General features: G+C 50.5%; 1 protein-coding gene and 1 pseudogene across 1 annotated transcript in view; one reads left to right on the top strand and one right to left on the bottom strand.

Moving 5' to 3' along the window:
• Positions 1-13,875, bottom strand: part of LOC142453153 (bone morphogenetic protein 8B-like) — a 61,138-nt gene extending 47,263 nt beyond the window's left edge. The window contains 1 exon segment of the mRNA XM_075554221.1: positions 13,545-13,875. Within this exon segment, the coding sequence (XP_075410336.1) occupies positions 13,545-13,875 (331 nt within the window).
• Positions 5,391-5,700, top strand: LOC142453175 (small integral membrane protein 29 pseudogene; annotated as a pseudogene).
• Positions 13,876-17,024: the final 3,149 nt, after the last annotated feature.

Below are 17,024 nucleotides of genomic sequence, written 5' to 3'. Positions count from 1 at the left end.
ATCATATCTTACACCATCCACTATATGCATTCACATACAATTCTGTTGTTCACTCCCCTGGAGTGGGGTTATAGTCATTAATGCTATCAATTCCCCCAGCTCCCCCCAATCCTCTTCCTATACCCTCAGGGCTATGATTTTTATATTTGGAGTTGGAAAGGGATTCGAGGGCAGGCAGTTTGACCACCTTGCTGCCATTGGCTGAGGATATCCTTGGAAACTGACTTAGCTCAGTATCCACAGCCAAGAGAAAACATGAGCTCTGCTCCAGACCTCTGGCCTACTCTGAATCTCTGACCTGCTCCAGATCTTCAGCCTGCTCCAGATATCTGGCCTGTTCTAGATTTCCGGTTTGCTCGTGGGTTTCCGGCCTGCTCTGGATTTCCAGTTAGTCATATTCTCTTGATTTTATTATCTTTAGTTCCACACTGTTTGCCATTTTCCATCCATCAACACAAGTGCACCAAACCTCACCTCCATAAGTTCATATTTTGATAGAAAACTGACACTGCTTGCTACAGAACGCCAGGTGGAGAGATCACCCAGGCTGAGGAGGAACCTGGTGAAAGGGTACTGCACCGTGGCTGAAGACAGCAGCAGACCCCACCATGGCCCACCACTGCAGTCCCTAAGCTACATTTTCACAGTGGAATGGATGCAGGCAGGAAGAACAGTAGAAGCCAAGGCCTTGCAAAGGAGGCCTATGTGTTAAAGATACGTAGAAGAAGCAGCCTGGTGAGGCTGGGATCTTGTGGTCAAGGGGTTGAGGTAGATAAGTTTAGCTATTCATCTGTAAGAAATCCTCTGCTTTTCAGCACAGTGACTCAAAGAAGCCCTACAACCTGTTGTTGTTGTTAGGTGCCATCATGTTGGGTCCAACCCATAGCAACCCAGTTCACAACAGAACGAAACACTGCATGGTTCTGCATCATCCTCACAATTGTTCTATGCCGGAGTTCATTGATACAGGCACTGTGCCCACCCATCCCATTTAAGGCCTTCCTCTTTATTGCTGCTCATCTGCTTTACCAAACATGATGTCCTTCTCCAGGATTGGTCTCTCCTGACAATATGTCCAAAGAGTGTAAGAAGTTTTGCAAACCTTGCCTCTAAGGAGCACTATGGCCTTACTTCTTCCAATCCAGATCGGTTTGTCCTTTGAGCAGCAGTCCATGGTAATTTCAATATTCTTCTCCAGCACCACAATTCAAATGCATCAATTCTTCTATTAAATGTCCCACTTTCACATGCATATGATGCAGTGGAGAATACCATGGTTTGGGCCAGGCACACCCTAGTCCTTAAGAAACATCCTTGCTCTTTAATACTATAAAGAGGTCTTGTGCAGCAGATTTACTTAATGCAATGTGTCTTTTGATCTCTTGATCACTACTGCTTGGATAAGCATTGATTGTGGATCCAAGCAAGACAAAATCCTTGACAAATTCAACCATTTCTCCATTCATCATGATGTTACCTACTGGTCCAGTTGTGAGGATTCTGGTCTTCCTTATAGAGAGTTGCAATCCAGACTGAAGGCTACAATCCTTGACCTTCGTCAGTAAGTGCTTCAATTCCTCCTCTTTCAACAAATAAGGTTGTGTCTTGTGTATATCACAGGTTGTTTACAAGCTTTTCTCTAATCCTGATGCCACACTCTTCTTCATATAAGCTAGCTTCTCTAATGCTTGAACCAGCATATGGATTGAATAAGTCTGGTGACAGGATACAACCACCCTGACATACACCTTTCCTTATTTTAAACCATGCAGCAATTCCTTCGTTCTGTTGGCACAACTGCCCCTCTTGATCCAGGTACAAGTTCTAACTGAGCACAATATTTTAAAAATTCCCATTTTTCTTAAGATTATCCAGCTTATTATGGCCTACACTTTTACATAGTTAAACACAAGCAAATATCTTTATGGTATTCTCTGCTTTGAGTTAAGATCCATGTGACATCAACAATGATATCACTGCTCCACATACTCTTTTTTTTTTGCTCCACATACTCTTCTGAATTGGCCTGCACTTCTGTCAGTTCCCTGTCAATGTGTTGTCAAAGTCCCCATGACATAAGGAGACTTAATAAAGTCCAACTGTTGCTGATGCTGTGACAGGCCCTGACCTTGTGATGTGTTGGAGGCTCCTTAGACCATGGCATACCTGTAGAGTTTCCTACATCCACTAGATCTTTGATAGCTAGGTGCTTAAGACAGTCTGTGCAGCCAGGGCATGGCTCAGCAGGAGGGATAGGCATAACCATCTTTAGTTCCACAGGCACCTTATTCTCCATAAGATTTTGCCTAAGTAAGCAAAGAGTTTGCCTTCTAAAATGCCTTTGTGTGGCTCCCATGACAATCTTGGGACAGCAAGCCTTCCCTTCCAATCTCTGGTAAAACCACCCCTGAATCCCATGTTTGCAGGAAAGGCCTGAATGGCCCACTTTGGGATGGACAAATACTATCCACACTCTGCCTGTCCATGTCTGAGACCCTGTACTAGCCACTCACAGGCTAACCCTACTGATGCCAAGCTCTGTGTCTGTCACCCCAACACTAACTGAGGCTTCAGCTGTTTTTATACCTTGGACACAATTTAGTCACTCAGACAACCTAAATCTGTCTTCCTTCTGGCCCAAAAGTAAGGCTTCAAAATACACCCTCTTCTTCCAGCTCAGAGCTGTTGTTGAAGAACAGAACCTCGCTGACCTCACTCTCTCTCTCCTCCCCACTCTGCAGCCCACAGGGCCGACCGAGGAAGTCCAGCTCACTCTGTGGTCCAGGCTCTCTGTGGTCTCACCCTGGCCATGTGCCATCATGGCCTGCTACACCTTCTGGCTGAAAACATCCACACCCCAGATTCTCTCTTCAAAGCTATTCTCTCCTGGGCAGTCCCCCCCTGCCCCCCCACTTCTGTCAAGTCCCCCACCTCACCACTTCTCCCTCCCCACCATGAACCCTTCTCTACCAAGTCCCCACCCAGTCCCCCACCTTGCCATGTCCAAAGGCTATTTTCCTCTCAGTTCATCTCTGAGATCCTCCTTGACCTTCCTCTGGTCTCTCACTAAGCAGGCCTTGCCAAGGGCTCATGTCCCTGGTTTACCTGCCCTTCTGGACAATGAGCTCTTTGAGGGCAAGGGTGGAGCACAGTAGGGTGGAAATGAAAGTTCCCCAGGTCCCTATGCTCAAGGGGCCCAGAAGGGATTCCAGGTCCATCCTCCCCTGGTCCTTCAGATGGCAACTCAGTCCTCACTGTCCCTGGGCTGTCATTTCTGCTGGTCTGAGGTGGCTTCTCAGTCCCACACAGCATGGCTCCATCAGAAGCTGCTCTGTGGACTTGCCAAGAGCATGAGCAGGGAGGGCAGGCTCCCCCAGGCCTGGGCAGAGATGACTGAGCCTATCTAGCTGGTCCTACCAGTCATGAAAACCGAGGATGGGGGCATTTCAGGCCCAAAACAAGACCTGGCCTCTATGACCTCTGCAGGTCCCAGGGTGGCCAAAGAATTTACTCTGTGAATTCTGCATTTGAGGCCCAGGCTCTTCATTCTCCATTGAGGTATTTTTGTCAAGAGCTGTTTTCTTAAATGGCTCTGCACTCATAATTACCAGTCCAGGCCTCAGACAACTTCAGATCCCGGATTAAAAGGGAACACCCACACCCTTGACCACATCAAGCCCACCAAGGCCAAAAATAGAATCAAGGAGATGTGAGAGAGCAGGAAGCCATGCATCCACTGAGACCTCAGGCAAGAACGGAACTGTGGATGTTTTCAGAAAGAGGTGGTCACAGTGATGCATCCTCTTACTCCTATGGGGAAAGGGTCCCTGGCAAGAGGACAGGCTGGGCGTACCTCACTGCCTGTTTCAACCTGGAGGAGTCCATGTAAGGGGACTTTGGCCAGAGCTGCAAAGGTCTTTAAGGCAACCCTGAAACCCTGCATAGATGGAGAAACTGAGGCCCATAAGGGCCCTGGTGTGGACTTTCATATTTGAAGCCAATGTAAAATGAGTGACCCTAAAGTTCCTCTGGGCTCTCCCATTGGAATGGGAGGATCACCTATCAACAAGGCTCTCATGTCAAATGGGTACTCGAGAATACCTGCTGGATGGACATTGGGCCTCTACTCAAGGACTCCCTCAACGCAAGTGTGGGATATAAAAAGACTGTTCCCCAGCTTTTCTCCCCAAATAGACCTACGACACTGCTTGCAACTAATGGTAAATGATTATCACGTTATCTCCCTGAAGGCATCAGCCATCCAGAGCAAGCAGACCCTATTGTCTGTCCCCCCATAGGTAGGACTCACTCCCTGCTGTTAAGGACAATGGATTGCTTCCCTGATGGAGAGCTTGAAAGTGGTCAAACCAGCTGTATGGCAACCAAGGTTAGGCTGCCATCCTGAATCTAGGATGGCCCATCTAGGTACACATCTTGTCACATGTGCACCCCTAATCTCTCCTCTCCCTCTTGCTTGTATACCCCTAGATCGTCTCTTTCCCATTACCTATGGTACAATCCCTTCATGTGATGTATGTGGTTACCTGTAATTAGGGGACTTGCATGCCCCCAAAAGATATGAAAGCCTTGGTTAGAAATAAATCTTTCACTCCTCTGGTCTTCAGTCCCCTCTCCTCAGGGTTCCCTTCCTTCCCTCTCCCTCTCTCTCCTCCTCCCACATCCACACATGGGCCACCAAGAAGGGCTGAGGTAAGCATGCTACTATGAAATGTGTCTGACTCCTTTATTTTACTCTCTCTCCTATCTCTCTTATTCTCTATGGCTTTACTATAATCTTTATATATTATTTACTATAATTTTTATATATTGTGCCTACCGGATCCATGATGATTTGTTAGGGGCTGGTTCCCCTCACATGCAAGAACACTTTGTTGTAATAACCTGGCATTCTATGATGCTTAGCTTAGTGACACAATCACTGGAGACAAAATGGGTGCATAAGAAAATGGGGTCTTAAAGATGTGAAGATAAACAAGCAGCCATCTAGCTGAGAAGCAACAAAGGGCATATGGAAGAAGCACACCAGCCTATGTGATCATGAGGTGTCAATGGGATCAGATTATCAGGCATCAAAGACCCAGAACCAAAAAAATCCTATCAATGTGAATGACGGGGAGTGCAGAGTGGAGATCCAAAGCCCATCTATAGACAATTCCAGAAGAGTCACAAGGAAGAGACAAGCCAGTGAGGGTGCAGCATAGCACCGACAAAACATATAATTTTCGCTTCCGGGGCCTTGGAGCCAACGAGGGCGTTCCTGTCGGGGCTGCAGCGGTGGGAAGGAGTCCGCGAGAGGCGCCCTCCCGAGGTGCCACACTGCCCATGCTGACTACCTGGCCTTCCAGACTGGGGCCGCCACTGCCGATGTCATGAGTAACACCACGGTGCCCACCATCCCCCAGGCCAACAGCGACTCCATGGTGGGCTATGTGCTGAGGCCCTTCTTCCTCATCGCCCTGGTCGGGATGGTGTTGGCTGTGGTAATGTACATACAGAAGAAAAAAGCGGGTGGATTGGCTTCGCCACCACCTGCTCTCCATGTACAGCTATGACCCTGCTGAAGAGCTACACGAGGCTGAGCAAGAGCTGCTTGCTGATGTCGGAGTCCTCAAGGTGGGCCATGGCTGTCAGAGCAGCTACCAGCACAAGAGGATGCCCTTGCTGGATGTCAAGACCTGAACTGGACCTTGCCCCACAGTGTCCGGTCCTGTAACTGCTGCATCTCCTCCCCCTACACCCACCTAGCCCCCTGCTGGGGTGAACCCGGTACTGAACCCCTTCTCCCACTCACCCCAAAGCCCCATTCCCATGCCCGCTTCACAGCCAGCCTTTCCTTCTCAGCTGAGCTTTGGGGGAAGGGGAGGTTAATGTGCTAGGATGGAATGGTCTTGGAAGGCCTGGGAACCTACACCCCCAGGCCCAGCCTGACATAACCTGGGTTGCCCAGTGCAGTGGTTCTCAACCTTCCTAAGGCCGTCACCCTTTTATAGTTCATGTTGTACTGAGCCCCCAACCATACAATTATTTCCATTGCTACTTCATAACTTAGTTGGGCAACCCCTGTGAAAGAGAACCATTGCCCTGGCAAGACTGCTTCTCCCCAACTTGGCTTTGATGTAAACTCCCAGGAGGGCTTGCTGTATAGCACTCTGTATATTTTGTAAATAAAACATTTTATGGCCAAAAAAACCCCCAAAAAACATACAATTTTCCTCTAGTTATTTAATACTTCCTGTCCCGCCCCCTCTATCATGACCCCAATTCTATTTTACAAATACAAATCTGGCAAGACCAGAGCATGTACACGGGTACAGATAAAAGCTGGAAGCACAGAGAATCCAGGACAGATAAACCCCTCAGGACCAATAATGAGAGTAGCCATACCAGGAGGGGAAGGAGAAGGTGGCGGGGAGAAAGGGGGAACCAATCACAATGATCTACATATAATCCCCTCCCAGGGGGACAACAGAAAAGTGGGTGAATGGAGACATTGGCCAGTGTAAGACATGAAAAAAAATAATAAAAATTTATAAATTATCAAGGGTTAATGAGGGAGGGAGGGCCGGGGAGGGAGGAGAAAAAAATGAGAGGCTGATACCAAGGGCTCAAGTAGAAAGAAAATGTTTTGAAAATGATGATGGCAACAAATGTACAAATGTGCTTGACACAATGGATGTATCGATTGTGATAAGAACTGTATGATCACCCAATAAAATGATTTTAAAAAAAGATGACTACTGAAGCCACCTTTCTCCAAGCAGGACTTGCAGGGCCTAGGAGAAATGCTGTACCCAGGTAGATGTTGGCTTCCATCAAAGACAAGGGTTGGCCCTGCTTTTACTCCACTGAGCTGGCCCAGGCCCCTTTACCACCTCTCAGTGCTTATCTGCCCCCTTAGTCTTTACTGGTCTTTCCTGAGCACCTGCCACACAGGGGTGAGGGGGAACACTAGGGTAAGGGTTGCTAAGAACTCAGAGTTGACTTGATTCTCAGGTTGCTCATGAAGTAGGAGAAAGAGAGACTGTATTAGTCCAGGTAGACTAGAGAAACAAATCCATAGAAACTCATACGTGTATAAGAGAGTTTTATATAAATGACAATTATACATTAAGAAAGCATCCCAACCCAGTCTAGTCCAAGCTCATAAGTCTGATATTAGTCCATATGTACAATACCAATCTATAAAGTCCTCTTCAGACTCATGAAACACATGCAATGATGCTGAGTGCAGGATGACCACAGGCCAGTATGTAGAAAGTCTTTGGATCCAGTGGTGTTATAAGCATCTCCGTGCTGGCAGGGGTCTCCACGTGGCTTCTCCAGCATCTAGGGCTGCATCAGGGTAGGTCCATGTGGCTTCTCCAGTTCCCAGGGTGTAGAGCCATGTGTCTTATTAGTAGAGCATCTTCAAGGGCGTGACTAGAGATTCTCTCCCACCTCCAAGGAGAAAAAAATAGATTTTCCAGAATTGTCAGGAGAAAACCATGTCCAAACAGAGGCCTCATTGGTTATGATCTAATTGACAGGCTAGACTCTACCCCTTCACTCTTAATCCTTTCAAGTCCCAAATTGAAATTAGATTATATAACCACCACAGGGACCTAAACACGCACATGAATCTGACAAGGCAAGAAGTGACTCTAACAAGTCTCTTTGGAGTGGGGTCAGGAGTGGAAGATGTCAGCTTTACAGACTTCCTCCTCTTTGCCTTTTTCTTTCTTTCTTTTAAAAAAGAAAAGTAGAGTTTTCACAAGGAGAAATGAAGGCTGTAACTCCTTAAAGAAGTAGAAAGCCTCATCTATCTCCCACAGAGGGGTTGGTGGTTTCAAACTGTTGACCTGGTGGTTTGCAGCTCAACACATAACCCACTATGCCACCAGAGCTCCGAAAAGCACAAAAGTAGGATGTAATATAGCCTCGGCTTCTGCTTGTAAGTTCCTACTGTTTTTGAAGTGCTTGATGTCCAACTGTTATTTCTCTTCTTCCTACACAACTCTGGGAAGTGGTTTTCATTTACTCTGTCGTCTTTTGTTTTTTCATTTACGCTGTCTTAATGGTAAGGAAACTGATTGTTCCCAAGTGGTACAACCAAGATTGCAATTCAGGCTTAATTTATCCACAGATGGATGCATAGACAATGTTCACAGCAGCTTCATACATAATAACCCAATAGACAACCCAAATGTCCACTCATGAGAATAGATAAATTGTGGTACATTTATGCAGAGGAGAACAGCTCAGTGATAATAACAAAGAACCATTAATGTAACCATAATATGGATACATCTCTGAAATATTATGTCAAGTGAAAGAAACTAGGCACAAAAGAGTATGTACTATATGATTCCATTTGTGTGAAGTTCAACAAGCAGGCCAAATGAATCAGTGAGGACAGAAATACGAAAGGGGTTGCCAGGTTGGATGAGGGATTGACTGTCAGGAATAGGAGTTAGTCTCAGGGTACCCATGCTATATATTTCTGTATAGTCTGAATATATTTTATTTGTATATAAGTAGCATGAATTTTTCATGTATATTCAAGAATAATAAAGATAGTTTAAAAGATTTTTAGTTTGACACACTTTTCTGTTCAGTTTTTGAGAACTTACTGCAATTGTCACTGGGCCACGCCCTGAGCTGCTGGTTAAGGGAAGAGCACAGGCTATTGAGGAAGGGAGACTATATATTGTGTGAAAATTGCTTAAGTTCTCTGAGCCTTACTCTCCTCTTTCTAACAATAATTTTGAGAAGCAAATGAAGAAAAAGATGTGGAGGTTCAGGGCATGTGGGCTAACTGGGCATCACACACCCATGAAGAGCTCTGTAGGGAAGGTGCTATCTTAGCCCCATTTCACAAGGCGATGAATAACTGGGGCTCCCAGAAGCAGATAGGAAAGCTCACAACCACAAAGTCAGTAGGAAGCAGATTCAGGATGCATGTTCTGCATATCTGAGTCCTGGATCTAGCACTACCTAATAGGTTGTATGATCTTTGGTTTATGTCCTTCTCATTTACCAACTTGAAGGTCAGCTCCACTGAGGCAGGGACATTGTTTAGTTAAATTTTCCTAGAAAAGAACCAGTGATATTGACCCTGCTGTTTAAAGAAATCAAGCATCACTTCTTCAAGATCCAGTTGATCCAAGCAGAGAAAGACCCAGACCAGATCCCTAACACCCATTAAGAACTGCTCCTCTGAGATCCAATCACCTCAGTTCACTAACTCATCAAGTACTCTGTCCTTGTCACTCAAGATCATGGGGACAAACTAGTCTGGATCAGGGAGGGTTAGAATAACAGCAAAAATTTCTGTGTTTGTTCCTGGCTAGATTGTGCCTTCTGCTGCTGTTTGTGCCTCACTTTCTCAGTCAGGAATACCAAGACTGTGGCTCAGCTGGCTCGAGAACAAGAGTAGATCTTGAACATGCCCCTCCCTCTACTCTTGGCAGTGTAAACATCAAACCTGTACTTGGATGGAGAGGACAGTGCTGGTGAGAGTCCCAGGGTCAGGGTTGGGAGGCACCTCATCTTTCTGACACTGTCACTACAGCCTAGACAGGAAAGCAGAGGCCCACAGAAAAGACACACATGGCAAAGGAGATGCGAGAATGTGAGGGAAGGGCCAGGTGGTACAGAACTTGGTTCGAACTTCCCAGCTCAGGGCCCTCTTGGTGGGCACAAGCAAGGTCAGGGACAGTGACATGAGGTGGGTTTGTCTGTGTGTTTATGTATCCTTTTGACTTGGGAAAGTAGAGGGTGAGTGGTTTGGAAAGGGGGAACCGATTACAAGGATCTACATGTGACCTCCTCCCTGGGGAAAGGACAACAGAAAAGGGGGTGAAGGGAGGCTCTGGATAGGGCAAGATATGACAAAATAATAATTTATAAATTATCAAGGGCTCATGAGGGAAGGGGAAGCGGGGAGGGAGGGGAAAAAAGAGGACCTGATGCAAAGGGCTTAAGTGGAGAGCAAATGCTTTGAAAATGATTAGGGCAGGGAATGTACAGATGTGCTTTATACAATTGATGTATGTATATGTATGGATTGTGATAAGAGTTGTATGAGCCCCTAATAAAATGTTGGGGGAAAAAAAAGTAAAAAAAAAAAAAAAAAACCCCAGGAAGATTTTTCCTTGGGCCCTAAGGAGGTGCTATCCCAGTTGCCCTGTGACACTTGCCCTAGTCCCTCCAAGAAGCTTGTGACTTTTGTCCAGGGAAGAAGTCAGCAGAAAATGTCAGTTACTGTACAAATAGCTGGAGCAACTTGTGAGTAGACCGGCCAGTTGAGTTCTGAAAAGGAACTGGACTGTGATAATGATAATAATCCTCAGGGGCTGAGCGGAAGCTTGCATGGCAGAGAGAGCTGTCCTGCACCAAGAAAGGGGGGCTGCACACCTCTCTTTGGGAAGGCTTCCCAGGCCCTGCCTGTCTGCTTCCTAACATTACCTGCTCCTGTTACTTCCAAGTTCATCCTGATGCCACATGACTTCTCTAATAAACCACCGAACTGTGTATCTGGTCTGTGAGTCTGGGGTGGATGTTGCAACGGATCGGCAAACCCAGCAGAGAAATGAAGAATGCCATGACTGGGGGCAGGATGGCTGAGGTAGATTGGTAAAAAGGTGGTAGAAGCAATATGTCTGCCTTCTGCCTCAGAGGGATCAGCTTTGGGTGATGCTGATCCTCATCCTCCCAGAAGTTTAATGGGTCCAGGGTGCAGACAGGTTGCATCTGTGTTTGAGCAAGAGTCTACAAAGCTGAGATTGACAGACAGACAAGTCAGGCAGTGCTGCCTACTCTGACCAATGGCCTGGCCTCTTCCTCACTCAGTCCCTGGAAACCAGAACCAGCTTCCTAAAGTGTCTGCTCAGACATGGAGTGCCTGACCCGTGATGGGAGGTGTGAGATAGGTCCTAGGGCCTCCAGGCCCTACAGGCTGCCACCGAGCCAGAGAAGACCAACAGGGAGGAGGGGCTGGGGCCACAGGTGTGCAAGCCTGGGTGTGGGTGCTGATGCCACAGCGACTCTGCTATTAGGGTCCATTGCTGTTCTCAGGCCACTGACCTTCAGGGCCCTGGGACCTGGTATTCCAAAGACATATAGGTTACTGACATGTGTCTCATCCCCCATGTACCCCTTGGAACCAGCAGCCACACCACCCTAGCTTAGAGAGATCCACTAGTGCAATCAGTACTGCAGAATAAAGAAGGCCCTCTGACAGCTGGCTGTGCCGCCCACAGCCTGGGCTTCCCTGAACAAAGATCTGTTGTTGATCCCACAGCGTCGGAGTCCTGGGATCTTAATGAGACTTGGTGATGCCGTGGGAAGACCTGGGAGTTGTGATCCTTGGCTCTTGGTGATGCCCTGGCTGTGGTGGGTGAACTGACACCCATTTAACCTCTCTGGGTCTCAACTCCTAAATTGTGAAGCTGGGCTGGCAAACAGCTTTATGTGCTGTGGCACATGATAACAAGGAAATAGGTGGCTTAGTTTTCATTCTAAAAACAGGTACAAACGCATTTGGGATGATTTTAAAAAATCAGTTTCTGGGTTTCATATGTGTACAAGACATGTAGAGAGGTTCCTGTCACATCCACACCAAGGATGGGACAGCAGCCGGGAGGGATGAGGTCAGCAGTGACCCGACCCAGGCTCACCTTCCAAAGAGGACTCCTCTATCACACAACCACACAAGGGAGTGATCACTAGGGGCCTTTCTTTACAAGAGGGACTCCATGCTCAGAGAGACATGGGACTGCCTAAGATCACACAGTCGAAGCAGGAGGGGAACCAGGTCTGCCTAAGCCAGTGATTCTCAACCTGTGGGTTGCAACCCCTTTGGGGGTCAAACGACCCTTTCACAGGGGTTGTCCAATTCACAACAGTAGCAAAAGGACAGTGATGAAGTAGCAACAGAAATAATTTTATGGTTGGCGGGTCACCATAACATGAGGAACTGTATTAAAAGGTCACGGCATTAGGAAGGTTGAGAACCACTGGCAAGCTCAAGTTCAGCTTAACTCATGGCAACACCAGGTCTGGATGTCTTTCACGGAGGGAAGCTGGCCTGATGTGCTCCAATGGACATTTATGCCTCCACTCTAATGGATCACATCTGGGAACTGATCCTTGGGTCAGCTTGTCCTGACAACAGAGGTCCAAACCTCATGTATTCTCCCATCTGCCTCAAAACCCAGGCCTGGCCAGCCTGCTGGCCATCTAAGTAGGCAGCATCCAGAGACTACCAGTCAGGGTCCTGTGCCAGGCACTGGGCTCCCAGCACTGGGTTAATGATTTGTCCCACTGTGGCAGCCCATCTAGACCCCTCTTGGGCCTCCCCTCCTCCTGCATTACAGGTGGGAGCAAATGGCTGAGGACCCCCAATGCCTGCTGCCACTCTGCCCTAAGTTCCTCAGTCCAAGCCATTCTCTCCACCCCATAAAGCTTCTGCTTACAAGGGAATGGTTACCTCCTTGAGCACTGGGTGTGGAGTCTGGCTTGGGTTCATAGGGGCTGTGCTATCCTAGTGTGTCACTGTCTCTCTGAGAGAGCCTACTGTCCTCAGTGGGGAGATGGGATGAGTAGTATGGCTGTTAACGGGTGGCTGGATATGAGGGTGAAGCTGTAGGGGCGGCTGAAGGCTGTGGCTCTAGGCCCCCTGGCTCTTCCCTTCCCAGGCCAGGGCTCCAGTCATAAGGTCTGCAGTCCCAGCCTGGTCTCTGTCCCTGTCCTGACCCCTGCTGGTCACTAGACTCAGAGAGCAGGCAAAGCAGATGAGGGATTAAGTGGAGCCATCACTGAACTCACTGCCATCGAGTGGATTTCAATTCTTATCGACCTTATAGAAGAGAGTAGAACTGCCCGTGTGGGGGTGTGAGACTGTACATCTTTAGGGGAGCAGTCAGCCTCATCTTCCTCCAGCGGGGCAGCTGGTAGTTTCAAACGGCTGACCTTTCGGTTAGCAGCGCAGCGCACTTGGTGATGGCAAATGCAGCCTCGGACAGTTTCGAGCACAATTGTGATGCAGGACGAGCTGGGCTTGCTTGGGAGCACAGGGGGTCCAGGCTGCACCCTGGCTCCTTTCAGAGACCCCGGAAGTCCCGGCCCTGTCCCAGGTGCTGGCGGGCGGGGACAAACCCCAGTGCCTGCCCACAGATCGGGGTCTTCTCCAGCCGCCCCGCCCCCCCCCCTCATCCTTGACAGGAGAGCCATTAGGACACCCAGTCCTCGTCGCTCTGCTGTGACGGCGGATTCAGGCTGACCTCTGTCCCCGTCTTCAGGACGACGCTGTCCCAGGGCCAGCAGGGACCCCAGGTGTCCGTTGTGTTTCCACCGGGTCCACGGCCGCCCGGGCCGGACAGGAGCCTAGCTCTCGGGGTGCTGGGGGCGTCCCCGGTGCCCTCCGCCTGTGCCCGCCGTGCAGCCCGGAGGCCGGGCCCGGGGGTCACTACCGCCCGGGGTCCTGAGCGCGGGGCGAGCCCCGGCGGAGGCGCAGGCTCCCGCCCGCCGGCGGCCGCACTCACCCATGTTGACGAAGCTCATGACCAGGTCGGCGCGGCCCAGGCTCCGCTCCGGGCGCCCGTCGTCGTCGTCGTCGCGGGCCATGGCGTGGTAGAGGTCCAGCATGAAGAGCGGCGCGGACGCGGGCAGCCGGGCGGCGGCGGGCGGCGCGCGGGGCCGGGGACGCCCCGGCAGCCCCAGCACAGCCAGGATCTCGCGCTGCATGTCGCGCCGCTCGCGCGCGCCCAGGCGACGCTGCGGACAGCCGGGCGCGGGCCGCGGGCCGGGGCCGCCGCCGCTCAGCGCGCACAGCGCCAGGCCCAGCAGCCAGAGCGGGCCGGGCCGTGCGGCCATGGCGCCGGGCCGGCCTCACGGGGCGCGCATCCGCTCCCGGCCGCCCGGGACCGAGAGCGTCCCTACGGGGACCGGCGGGGCCGCGGCCAGACGCCCGCGGTGGGGACCCGCACTGCCGGCAGCCGGTCTGTCCCTCCGCCCGTCGGTCGGCGCGGTGACTCTCGAAGGCGAGCTGCGGCGGCGGGCGCTCAGGCGGCAGGGAGCCCACCAGCCGCCGCCTCAGGCCGGTGCCGTCTGAGGTGTCTTCTGAGGTGAGGTCCGCGGTGCCTGGCGCTCTTCGCTCCCGCGCCGGCCGCCAGGCCCCGCCCCCTCCAGACAGGGCCAATCGGGACTAGGGGGCGGGGCGAACGCGCGGGTCCGGCGCCGGGATTCGCGGAGCTGCCCCTGGGCTGAGTGAGGTGCGGGCGGGCTAGGGGTCCGCAGCCCAGACGGCGGGGCTCCCGGGGACGCAGCCGCTGGCCGGGGCGTCGGGTGCCGTGTGGGGACCTCGGGAGCCAACGTCTCAGCGTATCTCTGCGTCGGGAGGGAGGAAGCCCAGAGCCGGCACTCCCTCAGGAGGCGGCCTCGGCGTCCCCGGGGTCCAGCGGTGTGACCTGCCGGCCCCGCCTGGTTGGCCGGCTGTGGCTTCAGGTCTGGGAAAGTGGCCTCTGTCGGTTTTCAGGGTCCGAATTCCTCCGGCAGCAGCAGCATCTGGTGCGGGCACCCGCCACCGCCACCGCCGCGGCTCCCCGGGTGTGAGCCTGGAGCTTCTCCCGCAGCACCGGGGCGCCCAGGCGCTGCCCTCCCTGCGGACCCCGCCCGGCACGAGCCAGAGACCGGCGCCGGCTTCCGGGCCGCGACAGGGAACTCCCGGGCCCTCCGTCAAGACAGGTCTCTGACCTGGCAGGAGCGTTGTAATCCCGCGGTGTCAGCAGAAGGCTCCTCAAGGCAATCCTCCCAGGTTCAGCGCCCTGCACACCCGCCTCTTCCTGAGTGCTCTCCCACATCCGGGATTAATGGGCAAGGCGCTGCAAGGGGCTTTGGTGGCACGGTGGTTAAATGTTAGGCTGCTCACTAAAAATTCGGAGGTTCGAATCCTCCAGCAGTTCCAGGGAAGAAAAATGAGACTGTTTCCATCACGGAAACCCTCTAGGACAATTCTACTCTGGCCTATAGCTGTACACTCCACTGCAAGGACTTTGGGTTTTGGCGACCTGAGTTTGGAGTTCAGAGGCTAAGGGGCTTGGAACTGGAGGGAGGCCAGTGGGGAAGGGAGTGCACCAGGCTGAGGGTGTAATAACTTGTCAAGGCCCTGAGTGAGATTCCGTTATAATGGCGGCTCACAAGCGCACTTAATATATGCCAGGCATGTTCAGAGTGCGTGCCCTTTATTCTTTCAGTGCTCGCCCAGTCTCCTGCAGTAGATACTGCTCAAACCTCTTTTTAACAAAGGAAACAGGCACACAGAGGCAACTTGGAAGGTGGCATGGATTGGTGGCTGCAGGGAAGCTGTTCTGTGGCTTGGAGTCTATGAAGCTCAGTTAGAGACCCAAATGGTGAGGGCAGAGAATGCAGAGAAAGAACAGATCTTGGAGGGTGTTGTAAGAAGGTTAGATGCTGCTCCTATACCCCTCTCCTTCAAAGTTAGACCTCAAAATTAGTCTAAGAGGTCCAATAAAATTCAGAATCTCCCATGATTACTTCAACGTCATTTTAAAAATACCAAAGAAAAATATGTATCCACTTGCTGGAGCCTTAAGTGCAACAGGTAATTTCCTTTCTGCTTATAAGCCCCTTTAAGGATGCTTAACTTTATCTTGTTAATGGTGCTAACCAGAGTTTAGATGTGGATTGAAGGAGTCAAGGGTGTGACATTTGGTGGCTGTGCAGTGACTAGAGAACCTATAGCAGAGTCAGCTTCAAGGTAACAGTGGGAAACAGAGGGGGAAGCTGTTTAGGAGGCTGCAGTCACGGGTTGGGAGACAACTGGAGAGAGGACAAAAATCAAGAGTGTGTCTCCATGTCTAGCTTGGTCTGGGTCTCTGCATCTGCTGCTCTTCAATATTTGTCTCTGCACTCACGACACCCGAGCCACCTCTTTGAGGGCCCAGAGACACACACACACACACACACACACACACACACACACACACACACACACACACACACAGTCATTTCAAAAGGCAAACTTAAAGCTGTGCTTGAAGTGCCTGGAAGAGCAGAGGAAAAAAGAACAGGGAAGTGGGAGTGGCAACAGATCCTGGAGCTCCACCAACCCACTGCCATCTGGTCGATCCCATTCATAGTGGCCCTGACCGTAAATCTACAGGAGCAGACAAATCCCATCTTTCTTCTGAGGATTGCTGATGGGTTTGAAACATGCAGCTAGCCAGTGTGACCAACGCTCCTTTAGTGTCAGTGCAAGGGTTTCCAGGCCACTTGTAACTCTGACAGTGTATGTCCTTTCACTTTTCTGCTCAGTTGCTCATGTGGGGCTTATAGTATTAGGGGTGAGATGGATATTAAATGAATGTTCAGAGAGACAATGGCTGGCAAATAGTTAGCTAATGTCATTTTGATATCACTCAAAACCTTGTCATGTGCCATAAACTTGATTTCAATTCACGGTGACCCTTAAGAGTAGAAATGCGCCATAGGAGTTCTTAGGCTGCAGATAGCCAGGTCATTCCTCCCATGAACAGTTGGTGGCTTTGAATCACTGGCCTTTAGCTTCACAACTGAGCACTTAACCATTGTACTACCAGGGCTCCGTTTCTAAGCCGTGTGTGCCAAGTCCCAGTGGCCCTACAGGGCTGTGTAGAACAACCCCATGGCATTCCCTAGGCCTGTTACCTTAACAATTGGATTTGCGGAGCCTTTCTCCAGCTGACTCACTGGTGGCTCAAACCAACTTTGGGTTATCAGCCAAGCACTAACCTTAGCACCCCCAAACCAAATAACCAAGAGTCCTGCCACCGAGTTAATTTTGGATTATAACAATCCTATAAAATCTTAAGGTTTTCAAGAATGTACATCACCATGGGAGCAGACAGCGTCTTTCTCCCAGAGCAGTCACACAGTTGGCAGACCAAAGCATGTGCCATCAGGCCTCCTTGTTTTCAAAGTCCTAGTAACTCTAATCCATCCTGTACTCTAGCAGAGGAATTGCC

The sequence above is a fragment of the Tenrec ecaudatus genome, chromosome 1, assembly GCF_050624435.1.
Source record: "Tenrec ecaudatus isolate mTenEca1 chromosome 1, mTenEca1.hap1, whole genome shotgun sequence".
Classification (NCBI taxonomy): Eukaryota; Metazoa; Chordata; class Mammalia; order Afrosoricida; family Tenrecidae; genus Tenrec; species Tenrec ecaudatus.
This window is presented reverse-complemented; position numbering and strand designations above follow the sequence as displayed.